Source organism: Rhinopithecus bieti, unplaced genomic scaffold, assembly GCF_001698545.2.
Source record: "Rhinopithecus bieti isolate Rb0 unplaced genomic scaffold, ASM169854v2 scaffold_34281, whole genome shotgun sequence".
NCBI lineage: Eukaryota > Metazoa > Chordata > Mammalia > Primates > Cercopithecidae > Rhinopithecus > Rhinopithecus bieti.
In genome coordinates this window covers 500,528-514,418 of record NW_016814762.1, presented here as the reverse complement: position 1 = coordinate 514,418, position 13,891 = coordinate 500,528, and the positions used below count along the sequence as shown (strand labels likewise).

Below are 13,891 nucleotides of genomic sequence, written 5' to 3'. Positions count from 1 at the left end.
CATGGCTGAAAACAGCTTTAAAAGGAACATGTCTTCGGGTTCATGTGTGGTGCTGCTGCCCAGGTATAAACTATCCCCACCTAGGGCCAGCCATTATCACCAGACCTCTTCTGGGCCTGGCTGTGAAACCTTGTCTTTGGTATTCAGAATGGATCTTTAAGGCTCAGATGGGCTCAAATTGAAACCTTGTATTTTATAAAATGGATGTTTAGTAAAGGAACTGGTTCTCAGTTATGTTTACAGCACTTGGAATTGTGTGTTCTTGTACATTTTGTATTTTAAAACCTTTTATGGGAGTGCAGTGCTCCTTACACAAATACAAAGGGAAGAGCCAGCAGTTGAGGCTCCTCAGTTTTAGTGCTGAAATAATAAACAATGACAGGTCAACAGTCTCCTTAATCTGTCTGAGTGTTCCTCTGCCTGGGGTTGGTGTGGAGCTCCTCACTTTGGGGCAAAGTTAAGGGTCCTGTGGCTTTTAAAAAGTCCATTTGGTTAATAACTTTTCATTTAAGGAAGAGAAAATCGAGTTCCAAATTGCTTCCGAGGCTTCAGTTCTGTATCATTTAATGCGTGCAAAGGACATTCCACGGTGTCTGCTGGGTTCAGGGCAACTGGCTTTCCGAAGGCATACAAGAAAAGTTGGCAAAGTCCCCTTTAAAAGTCGAGCCTGAGTTTTTGCGTGGGGGCCTCCTGCCCCCTAATGTCTTCTGGTGATACTGCAGCACAGTCCATCAAAATAGTTTGTGGTTTTGCCATCTGTTACTCCTTATGCCCACCTGGAGAGGGGCTAGCATCTTTAGGTGGGACCATCCCTGGCACAACATGGTCTCTGAGGTCCAGATATTCTGAGGGTAGGGCTGTCTCTCTCTGCCTCCTTATCCCCCACCAGAGGGACAGGGGGAGGTAGAACATTGGGATCTTTACTCAGAGGCTCAGATGGAACCTTGATTCTCCCAGGAGTCATACATTGAAGGTACCAGAGCTTCCATTTTAAAAAAGCAAGCAAGCCTGCCGTGGACCTATCAGCCCCACCGTATCTGTCGGCATGGGCCACAGCCAGGACACACTAAAGGGCTCTCCAGGTGCCAGTCAAGATGCCTGGCTCAGGCCATCAGGAGCCGGTTAGCCCCATTCCTCCCCCAGCCCTGCATGCAGGGTTCAGCCATTGTCTTTGGGGGAAACAGGCAGAAGAATAAGTGGAGGGTGGAGCTGGGGCTTGGGCTCCTCTGGGTACCTTCTGAGAGCTTTGACAAGCCAGAAAGAAGCTACCAGGTTGAGGGTACTGGTCTTCTGGATGCAGGAGAGACATGTTCACTGAGGATATTAGCTGGCTTTTACCTCCTGGCTTTCCTACAAACACACCCATTCCTTGGGGGCTTGTAACACAGTGCGAGGTGGGTCGCCAACAGGCATCAGACTGGTGTAGTCATCAGCGGGTAGCTACAGAAGGGATGCAGATTTAGGGCAAAGAGCTCAGCCAGACCCGCCAGGCCCTCCAGCCACACAATCTCACCTGGTAGGCTTGGAAGACGCTTAGCAGATCCTTCATACCAGCTGTGTATGGGACACCCTGCATGCGGACCAAAGCTCCTGGCTGGGACAACACTGAGGTGGGAGCAGAGGCCAGGGCAGCAGTGGGTGTGGTGAGGTAGCCCACAGTGGTGGGGGAGACTGGGGGGCTAGGATGGGAGAGACAAGGGTTAGTCATGCATGCCACATGTGGCCTAGACCGAGAACTGTTTCCCTCCTCCCTTGCTTCTGCCTTGTGATTAGTTCAGTTCCTCCTCCCTGAAGCCCCAGCTTCTACAGAGTCATCTTCGATCTGTTTTGTAGATGGTGTTAGCCAGCTCCCACCTTACTCCCTTGTCATCTGGTCCAGAAAGGGGATCGTGACCCTTCCCCAGATTGGGACAGGGAGCGGGACTGGTGTTCTCTTAGCTGCAGGGTACCTTGGGTAGTAGGCTGTGTAGTTCAGGTAGAGTTGAGTGGCTGGCCCTGGATAGTAGGCAACAGGGGTGGGGGCAGCAGGTACCCTGGCAGCTGGGAGCAGTGCTGAAGAGGGGTATAGAGCTGCCGTCTCCGTGGGAATGAGGGTTGGGGTGGCTTGGAAGGTGGCGTAGGTAGGTGGTGAGAGGCCTAGAGACAGAAGTAGAAAGTGCATGTGCACGGAGCCTAGCACTGCCCTGGGTGGGGCAGCCAGAAAGGAGTTCCCGCTATACAAAGTAGTAGGGGCTTCAACAGCCTGACTCCCACAGGCCTTCTTCCCCAGCCCCTAGGGCACTCACAGGGCAGCTTGCAGGGCGGAGGGGACATGCCACTGCGGCCCAAGGTGCCCCCCATCAGCACACGGCTCATCTCCTCTGTGGAACAGGGGACCACCTCCACGTAGCGTTCCTTCATCACCTTCTTATGGCAACGCTGAGCAGCAGTTAGGGCTCGCTCTGCTGATGTCATCTGGATGAAGGCATCGCCCGATGGCCGGCCCTGTGCACACCATCTTGTGAGCAGTTTGTCATGTGTAAGAGTGCCTTACCCCTAACACACACCCCTTCCTATTGATGTGTTCCCCCTACCAAGCAGTGGCGTCACCTGCTGATTGAGCACCATGTGCACACCATGGGGCCGGATGTCAGCTGCTGCCTCCCCCAGAAAGCTCAGGATGTCTTCAATGGTGGCTGTGTAGGGCAGGCCTCGGAGGCGTACACAGTCCCTCCCAGTCCCAGGTGCCATTGGGAAGGGGATGGGCAGCAGTGGGGCAGTCAGTGTGGGAAGGAGTGGGCCAGATGCATAGCGGTTCAAGACCTAGTAAGGAAGGCAGCAACAGGCTGGTCATGCCAAGTAGGGTGGGGGCACAGAGGGCCACCCTGGAGTAACAGTACTTCTAGGGGTGGGAAGCCCTGGGCACTCACCTGCTGCACCTCAGCTGCAGTGCTCCGGAAGATTTCGATGTATCGCTTACCCAGCATGCCCTTGTGCCTGCGCAGTGCAGCCTGTGCCAGCTCCTCACAAGCAAAGAGGGCGAAGGCATCACCAGTCGGCCGTCCGTCAGGGTGGCGCACAAAGAGCAGCCCCTCGGCACCCCCAGTCACTGGGCACTCTGGCCCCAGGAAGCCTAGCACGTCCATTGGCCCAGCCGAGAAGGGCAGTCCCCGCAGCCGCAGGATCACTTGGTCTTCTCGTGACAAGAAACGAGCCACCTCTAGTGATGTGCCTGTGTGGGGGACATGGGAGTCACCTGCTGACTTCACTCGTGCCCCTTCAGACACTCACCCATGCAGGGGAGCAGGCAGGCAAGGGGGTGGTGGGGAAGTGAGATATGGATCAAGGACCAGGGGAGCCAGGCCCTGTTTGGGGTATACTCACCCCCTGCGATCTTTACAAACTCCTCCCCTGTCGCCTTATACACCTGTGGGTACAGAGAGCAGCAGCCTATGGGTCTCAGGCCTGGCTCAGATTGGCCCTGCTCCGCTCCCAGCCCAAAGCCCCACCTCAATATAGCGGACGCCCATGTGATGCTTGTGTCTCTGCAGCGCTAGGTCCCGCTGCTCGCTGTCCACAAAACGGATGAGGGCCTCACCATTTCTGCGGCCCTGGGCGTTGAGGCAGAGCGCTACACCACCCCTGTGGAGCCAGTGCTGTTAGTGCCTCCTGGGTAGGCCTGTCCAGTTGGGTCCACCCACCCCACCACACCCACCTGGCCACGTTGAGCCCTCTGAAGAAGCGAGCCACGTCCTGGTCTGATGACTGCCAGGGCAACCCACGAGCCCGTACCACAGTCTCACTGTCCACCACATCTGCCTTGCTGCTGTAGGGGCAGGGCACAGTGCTGTCAGAGCTATCCAGCTGTTGTCAACTCCCAGCCCCTGCTCCCACACTCACCAAGGCCCCGTCTCATATTTCTGCTTTATCACCTCAGGCTTCGAAAACAATTGACCTGAGAAAAGATGGTGTGGGGGTCAGCAGGGTGTGCTGGAGAGGGGTCTCCCCACCAAGTTCTGCAAAAAGAGGACAGTTGAGGGAGATGAAGAAATGACAGGCTGAGCGCAGTGGCTCAGGCCTATAATCCCAGCACTTTGGGAGGTCAAGGTGGGTGGATCATTTGCCATCAGGAATTCGAGACCAGCCTGGCCAACATGGTGAAACCTGGTCTCGACTAAAAATACAAAAATTAGCCAGGCGTGGTGGCAAGCGCCTGTAATCCCAGCTACTCGAGGCTGAGGCAGGAGAATAGCTTGAACCCGGAAAGTGGAGGTTGCAGTGAGCTGAGTTTGCACCACTGCACTCTAGTCTAGGCTACAGAGCGAGGCTCTGTCTCAAAGAAAAAGAAAAAATGACAAAGAGGCTTCCCCTGTGGTCTCTTAGAGAAGGTCACAGTGGGGAGGAGTAATAGGCAGGCATTCGTCATCCCTGAGAACAGGTGACAGGCAGTGAGGGAAACCTTACTGCTGGACTCTTTGAGTAGATGGAGGATAACAGCTACCATTGTCTTCACTTCCCAGACCCCAAAGTCATCCTCTGTGGCATCTGTCTCCAGTCCTAAATCTATGGGCAGAGAAGTGACAGTGAAGACAGCATAAGCACGAATCCTGTTTACCCCTGGGCCCAACTCCCCTCCATAGACACATGCTGGAGACCAGCATATACATCTGTTTTGGCCCAGTTAATGTGTGCACTTACAGATCCCCAGTCCAGACACAGACACATACCCACATTCCAAACTCATCCTAGCACAGACACAAAGACACAGGTACACTCAGGGACTTAGCAGATAATGCAAACGTGCATGTGTCCATATTACCCACCCACCAGCATGCGCATACTCAGACACATGTACCCACAGTGGCTTGTCCACCCTAACCCTTCTGGGTCACAGATACCCTGTGCCATGGTGGCCACAGTGAGGTCCCTGGCAGGGCAGGTACTTGGATGCTGCATATGGAACTCTCTTCGGAGGTCATAGAAGGAGAAGAATGTGTCGGGGAGCACCAGGTTCTGGGGGTACATAGGATTGGGGATGAGTGCCCTGCCCACCCTCAGGACAACAGGGGTCCTGGGACCCTTACTGACCCTGCCCCCCAGCCCGGTTTTCCTTCAGGGGCATACCTTCCTGGAGGCCTCAGGGTGCAGGACCTGTCGCAATAGCTGCTGCCCATCAGTGCAGAGCACGTAGGGGCCCCCGCCCAGCAGAGCCACATCCCCATTCACCAGCTGTGAGAACTGGGGATAGGGAATGGGGAGAGAGAAACACACAGATTCACAGCTGGGCAGGCAGGAAGTGAGGGTAGGAGGAGGAAGGAGGCAGGCTGCAAAGCTGGTTCAGCCAGATGTTCAACCCTATCCTGTCTGGGAAGAAGAGGCCACACCTGTTGAGCCTAGCCCTATGTCCCTTCCCCTCACCCCCCCAACCTTGTTCCAGTCCACTGTCACTTTCTCCAGGCCAAATGAGGGCAATCACACATAACCCAAGCCCTCAACACACACACTCCAGGAGTTTGGAGTGGGGCCAGAGCAAACACCTGGAGTGGGACAAGCAGGTGGGAAGAGGCGGAGCAAAGCAGGTTAAACCTGTCTCTGACCAGGCACCACCCTCAGACAGGTGGGGGTGGCCCAGTCCTGCCTGAGGCCCAGAAGGCTCATGGTCAATGGCAGCCCCGCCTCCAGGTCTGACCAACCGAGGGGCAGACAAACTCCAAGGACAGAGCTCCACACTTGGACATCAGGGGCAGCATGAGCTTTGACCCACACCCTATCGACCGGCTGGCACTGAGCTGTTTGCTCATAGAGGGGGTGGCACTCCTGAGGCTGCCCAGCCCTCCCCCAGCCTCCATCCCGGCTGGAGAAGTATAAGCACTAATCACTGACCCACAGACCCTCCCTGCCAATTCTGTGACACTTGACAACCTGAGGCTGACACAGCAAGGCAACCCAGCTCTCCTCCTGCAAACTCCCCAAGTGAAGGGCCCAGAGCCCTTCTGGAACAGACAAGAATCATCGTGGTGCCTCCTCATCAGGAACCACAGAGTTGTTGGAAGATGAAAGAATGTGTGCGTATAAAGGACTTAGCCTAATTACACTCAAGAGTCAGACACAGAGTGAGCGACCTAGTGAAGATAAGGAAAAGAAAACAGCAATGGAAACCACCTCCCACTTGAGCTAGGGCAGGAAGCACCCCAGGCCTTTGCACTCAGCAGGTAGATAGTCCCCCAGGCCAGGCCGGGACAGCGCCTACGCCTGGCCAGCCGGCCGGGACAGGCCTAGACGAGCAGTTTACACCTGGCGGCGTCTACCTCTAGGGCCGACACCGCCCTACGCCTCCACTCCAGCGGCTCCCAAGCGGGCCGAAGACGCGGGCGGCAAGGACTGGTGACCTATATGGGCCCCTCGACCCCTTTCGCTTCCGACTGCGGCTCAGAGAGACCTGACCCAGCAGGTCTCCCAAAGGCGTCTCGGCCTCGCTCCCCGGGCGGGAACTGGGGATGGATCCCAAAGCCTGCGTCCTGATCCCTTCGGTAGGAGTAGGTTCCTGCAATGGTTGAAAAGTAAGGCGCCCAGGGGAATGGCCGGCACGCGCGGATGAAAGGGACACGCACACGCGAGAGTCGCTCAAAGTTTCAAACCAGACCCCGTCCTGCCGCCCGGGCCGGTTGGTTGCGGCACGCCAGGCCTAGCCTCCGGCAGCCTCTCCCGCCCAGAAATGTCCTCACGGCCAGGCCGTGCCGCCACCCACCCCGGCGCTCACCTGCTGCAGCACCTTGTCCAGCGGCTCTGCCCGCGCCAGGCTGTCGGCGCTCAGGCCGCTAGCCTCGCGGCATTGCGTACTCAGTGCGGCCACCTCGGCGCGAACCAGAGATTTGTGCAGCGTCCCCACCTGTGAGCGGCGGGGGAAACCGATCAGCCGCGCCCCTCGACCCCGGAAGCTCCCTGGGGACCTCACCGCCTCCTTTCCACCCTACCTGGCGGCTCCGCGGCTCAACCACTTGCCAGACTAGGAGGATTAAGTCGGTCTCGTCCGAGCCCAGGTCCCTTCCCAGCGCACCCGCCGTAGCCCCGAACAGGACGACCAGTGATCCGGGACAGGGGTCGGGGTCGGCCCCGGGGTCAGGGCCTGGGGGCGGGGGCGGCGGCGGAGTCATGGCCGCAGAGGAAGGGGGCGCTCGGCCAGACACACGCGGACCGACGAGGCGCACGCAGGCACCGACCGACGGCAGACGCGAATCAGCTTGGGCGGGACACCGTGTGTCGGGGGCGGCACCTGCGGCCCGGCTGGCTCAGTGGGCGCTGCCGAGACCCGCCCGTGGCGCCCCGCGGGGCGGGGCAGCTACCGGCCCACGCCCTCTCCAGGCTAGTTACCTGCCTGCCCCGCCGGCCACGTGACCGGGGCGGCCCCGGGAACCTTGGGGGAGGGCCGCCACAACCCAGCCCAGGACGCAAGAACTCATAATCCCGGTCTGGGTGCACGCTCAGGATCCGTATTCCTACTTCTAGGGCTGGTCCTGCCTGATTCTTGGGGCTAACCCGTTCTTCGCTCTCCCCTATTCTTCCCCAGGGGCCGTCAGGCCTCTACAAAGGACCATGCAAGAGGCCTTCTCTACTCCGAGAGGGTCACACGGGACCTATGGAAGGCGCCAGGAGGCAGTCTAGAGGCTGTGGGGGTCACCACGGCAGGTCTGGGGTTGATGGAAGTCAAAGGGTCAAGGGGGCGGTGAGAGTTGCCGGGTATCACCCTGTGGGGGGAATCACCAGAAGTCAGCTGGGAAAGGGGAGGGCGGCGGGAACATCAGGGTTGTTAGAGCTGTGGGGTGGTCTCCAGGGATCACAGGGAAGGGCTTGTCCACGCAGACGCTAGGGCCGAGCGGTAGCCTGGCACTGCCAGAGCGCGATCGTTGTGGGTTGGAAGTGAGCAGGCCTCAATGCTGGGGAAAGGAACCCCCCCAACCCCAGAGAGCTGCACCCAAGACAAGGCTGAGAGGGGTAGAAGGGGCCTGGAGCCTCGGAACCCCCACGTGTGGGAGCCTGCCTGCTTTCGTCCCTTTCTCGACGATGGAGAAGCTGCCTGGAGATTGCGAGCGCTCTGGCGGATGGCAGAGCTAGCGTTGAGCGTGTGCGCGCGCGTGCGGGCTGCAGATCCTCCCTTTTCCATCCCGCACCTACAACCCAGTTGACAGTCCCGCGCTGGGGGCTCCCAGTCCCCCCTTCGCCCAGTGGAGCTTGGTGAGGCTCCTTTATGGCGCGTTTCCCGGCCGTTCCTTACTTTCCCAAACTCTCCCAGGGAGGTGACTGAGAAACTGAATAAGTAAGTGACTGAGAAACTGAATAATCCAGCAGGAAGGAGGGGGCTCCAGCCTGGCGGGAACTGAGTCACGCGGTTGCCTAGCCCGACTCGAGACTGAGACTGGAGCCGCACCATGCGCTTTCGGACAAGGAGGGAGCTGCGTCCCGGCCCCTGGACAATGGAGAAAGCGGGGCACCAGGGCGCATCCCCAGAGCTCATGCCCGGGGAAGGGGCGAGGCCCGGGGCGAGAGAGCTCAGCGTAGCTCCACTTGGCAGCTAAAGAAACAAGCGCCCGGGACAGAAATGACTCCCGCCCGGACACGGCGACAGAGAGAGAAAGGAAAGTGCATCCTTCGCCCGGTGGGTTCGAGCCACAAGCGCTTTACTTTCCTTACAGGTGGAGGCGGGCCTCGGTGCGCGGCTGCCCATCTCCGGACCGCCCACCCGGGCACTGGCCCATGTGTCTCCTCCCCCGGAAACGGTAAGCAAATCAGGCGCGGGGGGAAGGGAGAACGTTGCTCCTCGGGCCCCGCCTCCCGATAAGCCTGGAATGTCAAATATTTGTTCGCGGGGCGGGGCGAACCCGCGAGTAAGACTCCTCCCCCTCCCGCCCCGTAGCGCGCCTGCGCCTGGCGGAGGCGGCCCTTCCTGTGGCCACGCCCTTCCAGCCAATTCCCTTAAATCTGTGTCCCTAACCGCCGCAGTCCTAAGGCCCCACAGAAGCACGTCGTTTCCTCCTCGGCTCCTGTCTGGGTTCCACTCCTACAGCACAGGGTCACAGCGTCCCCGCCCGGGGGTCCGGACGCTACTTGGTCTGCATTTCGTCCCTCCTGGCGACCTCATTTGTGCAGCCTCTAGGCCCTTTTCCTCTTCAGCGTGGGTCTCCACACCCACTCTTCACGGAAGCCTCCTTCGCGAGGTGACCGCTCCGTTGTGGCGTTTCTGGCCGTCCTGAGCGCTTTCCCACGGATGACGCTTATGCGTGCCCAAGTCGCCGCTGGGTCGTGAACCTGAGGCACGGGCTGGTAGCGCAGTGCGGCTCCCCTAAACTACCCCGGGCGCCCATCCGGCCGGCCCCATAGCAAGACAACTCCTGTCACTTGGATTCTTTTTATTTTTTATTTTTTAAATTTTTATTATTCTTTTCTTTAAGACGGAGTTTTGCTCTTGTTGCCCAGACAGGAGTGCAGTGGCGCGATCTCGGCTTACTGCAACCTCCACTTCCCGGGTTCAAGTGATCCTCCTGCCTCAGCCTCCCAAGTAGCTGGGATTATAGGCGTGCACCACCACGCCTGTGTTTTTTTTAGTAGAGACTGGATTTCACCATGTTGATCAGGCTGGATGGTCTCAAACTCCTGACCTCAAGTGATCCACACACCTCGGCCTCCCAAAGTGCTGGGATTACAGGCGTGAGCCACCGCGCCCGGCATATTCTATTTATTTATTTATTTATTTTTGAGACAGGGTCTCACTCTGTCGCCCAGGTTGGAGTGCAACAGCGCAATGCCTGATCACAGCAGCCTCAACATCCCCGGGGCCCAAGCGATCCGCCCACCTCAGCCTTCCAAGTAGCTGGGACCACAGGCGTGCGCCGGGACCACAGGCGGGCGCTGCCACCAGCCTGGTCAATATGGGGACATCCCATCTTTATTAAAAGTATAAAAATTAACTGAACATGGTGGCGTGCGCCTGTAGTCCCAGCTACTCGGGAGGCTGAGGCAGAAGAATCGCGTCAACCCGGGAGGTGGAGGTTGCAGTGAGCCGGGATCGTACCATTGCACTCCAACCTGGGGCATGGAGCAGACTCAAAAAAAAAAAAAAAAAAAAAAAAAAAAAACATTATGGAGGAAGAACTGGGGTTAACTAGACAAGGGGCAGGACTGGAGGGGAGGAAAGGACACAGATGGGACCCTACTGCAAAGGCCTGTGTCTTACCATTGCTGAAATACCTTATGGCAGAAGCAGCTAGCCTTAGACAACAGTTCATTCATTCAGTGACAGGCAATGGGGGTAAGCCTCTATCTTCGAGGATGGGATGATGGAGCAGGGAGACAATAAACAATTAATAAACGTGTTATAAGTTGGTTAAGTTGGGGGGCAGAAAGAAGCAATGAGGGAGTGTGGGTTGTTTAGTAATAATAGGGTGATCTGGGAGGACTCATCTGAAGATGAGTAAGGGATCTCAGCAAAGCAGGACCCCACCCTCCGGCCCGGTATTTAAACGAATTTGGTTTTATTTATTTTATTTTTTATTTTATTATTTTTTATTTTTTGAGATGGAGTCTCGCTCTGTCGCCCGGGCTGGAGTGCAGTGGCCAGATCTCAGGTCACTGCAAGCTCCGCCTCCCGGGTTCACGCCATTCTCCTGCCTCAGCCTCCCGAGTAGCTGGGACTACAGGCGCCCGCCACTTCGCCCGGCTAGTTTTTTGTATTTTAGTAGAGACGGGGTTTCACCGGGTTAGCCAGGATGGTCTTGATCTCCTGACCTCGTGATCCGCCCGTCTCGGCCTCCCAAAGTGCTGGGATTACAGGCTTGAGCCACCGCGCCCGGCCTCCTCCAGATTTTCTACCTTCCACAGCAGGGGTCCCCTCTGTGGTTTGAGATTTCTGTACTTCTCTGAAAATTGTCTCCAACCCCCCCACCCCACTCCTCGCTCCCCTGGGGTTCATGAATTAATGAATAGGAGATTGGTATGGCAGAGAGGTAGGCAAGGCCCCAACGGCCCAGGCCGCCCGAGGGCAGACGCCTTTCTCAAAACCGCGTGCCAGATATTTGGAAGAAAGGACTGGGTTCCGTGGGCCTCATACTCGCAAAATTTTACCCTCACCTTGGCTCTCAGGCCTGCCTGGGTTGGACCCCTAAAGGCAGCCGGCGCTGTGGCTGCGGGTACATGAAAGCCCGGGCAGATGTACCCGGGTGTAAGGGTGAGGACTCATCTGAAGGGGTGTAAGGCGGGAAGTGCGGCGGGTCTCGTGGAACCTCCAGGGCGTCTAGGAGCGGTGCGAAAACACCCTCCCTCCTTCCCTTCTCGGCCAGGAAAGATCTCGCAGTGCAAGAGGATTCGACGCTGGGGAACACCGCGGAGATCCATTCTTGCCTGCCCAGACCCGTCCCCTCTCTCAGCGACCCTCCTTATCTCCCGGGCCACCCTACTAGGCAGCGCGTTGGGCCCCACCTGCTGGGTTGGGATCTCCGCACCTGTGCAGAGTGGCTGCGGAGCACACGCCAGAGGGCGCGCTGACTCCGTTGCTAGAAGCGGAGGGGGAGGGGCGTGCGCTCGAGGTCGAGCAAAGCACTAGTGGTGACAAAGGGGTCCCCTCGATGCCCCCATCAGGCCAATACCCTCTGGCTTTATTTTTATTTTCATTTTATTTTGAGATGGAGTTTTGCTCTTGTCTCCCAGGCTGGAGTGCAATGGCGCGATCTCGGCTCACTGCAACTTCTGCCTCCTGGGTTCAGGCCATTCTCCTACCTCAGTCTCCTGAGTAGCTGGGATTACAAGCGCCCACCACCACGCCCGACTAATTTTTGTATTTTTAGTAGAGACGGGGTTTCACCATGTTAGCCAGGCTGATTTCAAACTCCTGACCTCAGGTGATCTGCCCGCTTCCACCTCCCAAAGTGCTGGGATTATAGGCGTGAGCCACTGCGCCTGGCCTATTTTATTTTGTTTTATTTCTTTTTTTTGAGACAGAGTCTTGCTCTGTCGCCCAGGCTGGAGTGCAGTGGCAGGATCTTGGCTCACTGCAACCTCCGCCTCCCGGGTTCAAGCGATTCTCCTGACTCAGCCTCCTGAGTAGCGGGATTACAGGCGCGTACCACCACGCCTGGCTAATTTTTGTATTTCTAGTAGAGATAGGGTTTCACCATGTTGGTCAGGCTGGTCTCAAACTCCTGACCTCGTGATCAGCCCTCCTCGGCCTCCCAAAGTGCTGGGATTACAGGAGTGAGCCACCACGTCCGGCTTATTTTATTTTTATTTATTTTTGAGACAGAGTCTCATTCTGTCACCCAGCTCACTGTAACCTCCGCCTCCCAGGTTCAAGCAATTCTCCTGCCTCAGCCTCCTGAGTAGCTGAGATTACAGGTGCGCACCACCACGCCTGGCTAATTTTTTGTATTTTTAGTAGAGACAGGGTTTCGCTACGTTGTGCAGGCTGGTCTTGAACTTCTGAACTCAGGCAATCTGCCCGCCTAGCCTCCCAAAGTGCTAGGATTACAGGTGTGAGCCACCGTGCCCAGCCTTTTATTTTATATTATTTTATTTTATTGAAACGGAGTTTCCCTCTGTCGCCCATGCTGGAGTGGAGTGGCATGATCTCTGTTCTGGGCCCTTTGCCTCCAGGGTTCTGTTGTGGCTGGATCAGTGTTAGGCCTCTCCTGGCTGCAGGGAGACTGACTGCAGAGGAATGGGGACCTGCTGAGCCATAAGCTTTAGGGAGATTCCACCAGCCCCTAAATGGACTCAGCTTTGGCCACCAAATGAGCCTGGAAGCCTTAGTCTTAGTTTGGTTGCCTCAAGCCCAGGATCCACCTAGTTCTGGTACAGGAGCTTGGAGCTTAGGACAGCGAGAGGGAGTGCAAAGGGCCCAGTAGCAGGAAGGGTGAAGGGTGTTGGCTGTGTGCTCACCCAAGGAAGATACCACAATTGGACTGGCTCCTCAGTCTCTGGATTTATTCTGTTGAAAAGAGTCAAACTCTGTAAAATATTTGGACACTTTTTTTTTAGATGGAGTCTTGCTCTGTCTCCCAGGCTGGAGTGCAGTGATGTGATCTTGGCTCATTGCAACCTCTGCCTTCCCGGTTCAAGTGATTCTCCTGCCTCAGCCGCCTGAGTAGCTGGGACTACAGGTGCCTGCCACCACGGCCAGCTAATTTTTCTATTTGTGTAGAGATGGGTTTCGCCATGTTGGCCGCCAGGCTAGTTTCAAACTCCTGACCTCAGGTGATCAGACCTTTAAAAGTTGCTAGACTCTTAATCTTTTCAGGATTGGGAGGGCCTGGAAGAAAAAGAACTAGCTATGTTAATATAATTTTTTTTTTTTTTTGAGACAAAGTCTCGCTCTGTTGCCCAGGCTGGAGTGCAGCTGTAGCAGGATGAGCGGCAGACAAAACTCCTCAGACACCGAGTTAAAGAAGGAAGGGGTTTATTCAGCCAGGGGCATCGGCAAGACTTCTGTCTCAAGAGCGAGTTCCCCGAGTGAGCAATTCCTGTCCCTTTTAAGGGCTCACAATTCTAAGGGGGTGCACGTGAGAGGGTCGTGATTGATTGAGCAAGCAGGGGTACGTGGGCTGCATGGCACCCGTAATTTAGATCGAAACAAAACAAGAGATAGAGCTTGTACACAGCGTGGCATGCCCGGGCAATACTCACCCGTGTCCTGTGCACACTCTATAGGGATAACAGAACCCAATTAGGGTGCGCGGAGGTCAGCAAGATCTTTAACCACCAGGCGCCAGGGTGCGACGCCCAGCTGTCTGCCTGTGGATTTCATTTCTGCCTTTTAGTTTTTACTTCTTCTTTCTTTGGAGGCAGAAATTGGGCATAAGACAATATGAGGGGTAGTTTCCTCCCTTACAGTGGCGCCATCTCGCCTCACTGCAAGCTCCGCCCCCCA

At 56.7% G+C, this 13,891-nt stretch overlaps 2 protein-coding genes across 8 annotated transcripts in view; one reads left to right on the top strand and one right to left on the bottom strand.

Annotated features, from left to right (window-relative positions):
• Positions 1 to 168: 168 nt before the first annotated feature.
• On the bottom strand, positions 169 to 7,588 carry ESRP2 (epithelial splicing regulatory protein 2). Of its 5 annotated transcripts, none has more exons than XM_017852212.1 (15): positions 6,954 to 7,588; positions 6,740 to 6,868; positions 5,104 to 5,217; positions 4,878 to 4,992; positions 4,444 to 4,542; positions 3,880 to 3,934; positions 3,695 to 3,805; positions 3,489 to 3,621; positions 3,364 to 3,406; positions 2,910 to 3,211; positions 2,590 to 2,802; positions 2,286 to 2,484; positions 1,950 to 2,136; positions 1,514 to 1,679; positions 169 to 1,440 (listed from the first exon to the last, which is right to left on the bottom strand). In XM_017852212.1, the coding sequence occupies exons 1-15, from the start codon at positions 7,131 to 7,133 to the stop codon at positions 1,351 to 1,353; spliced, it is 2,136 nt and encodes a 711-aa protein (XP_017707701.1). In that variant the 5' UTR covers positions 7,134 to 7,588; the 3' UTR covers positions 169 to 1,350. The 5 variants fall into 5 exon arrangements, 4 of the variants coding, with proteins under 4 accessions (XP_017707701.1, XP_017707699.1, XP_017707703.1 ...); XM_017852210.1 differs by having other exon boundaries at positions 247 to 1,440; positions 3,695 to 3,835; positions 6,954 to 7,583; XR_001881508.1 differs by having other exon boundaries at positions 256 to 1,440; positions 2,404 to 2,484; positions 3,695 to 3,835; positions 6,954 to 7,583.
• The window catches only part of PLA2G15 (phospholipase A2 group XV), a 25,434-nt gene continuing 19,118 nt past the window's right edge, over positions 7,576 to 13,891 (top strand). The window contains exons 1-2 of one of the 3 annotated variants that reach the window (XM_017852256.1): positions 7,576 to 7,665; positions 8,670 to 8,753. The gene's annotated coding sequence lies outside the window, so the exon portion shown is untranslated. Of the gene's footprint in view, positions 7,666 to 8,666; positions 8,754 to 13,891 lie in introns of those variants that run through there. The other 2 variants (XM_017852253.1, XM_017852254.1) reach the window with 2 other exon arrangements.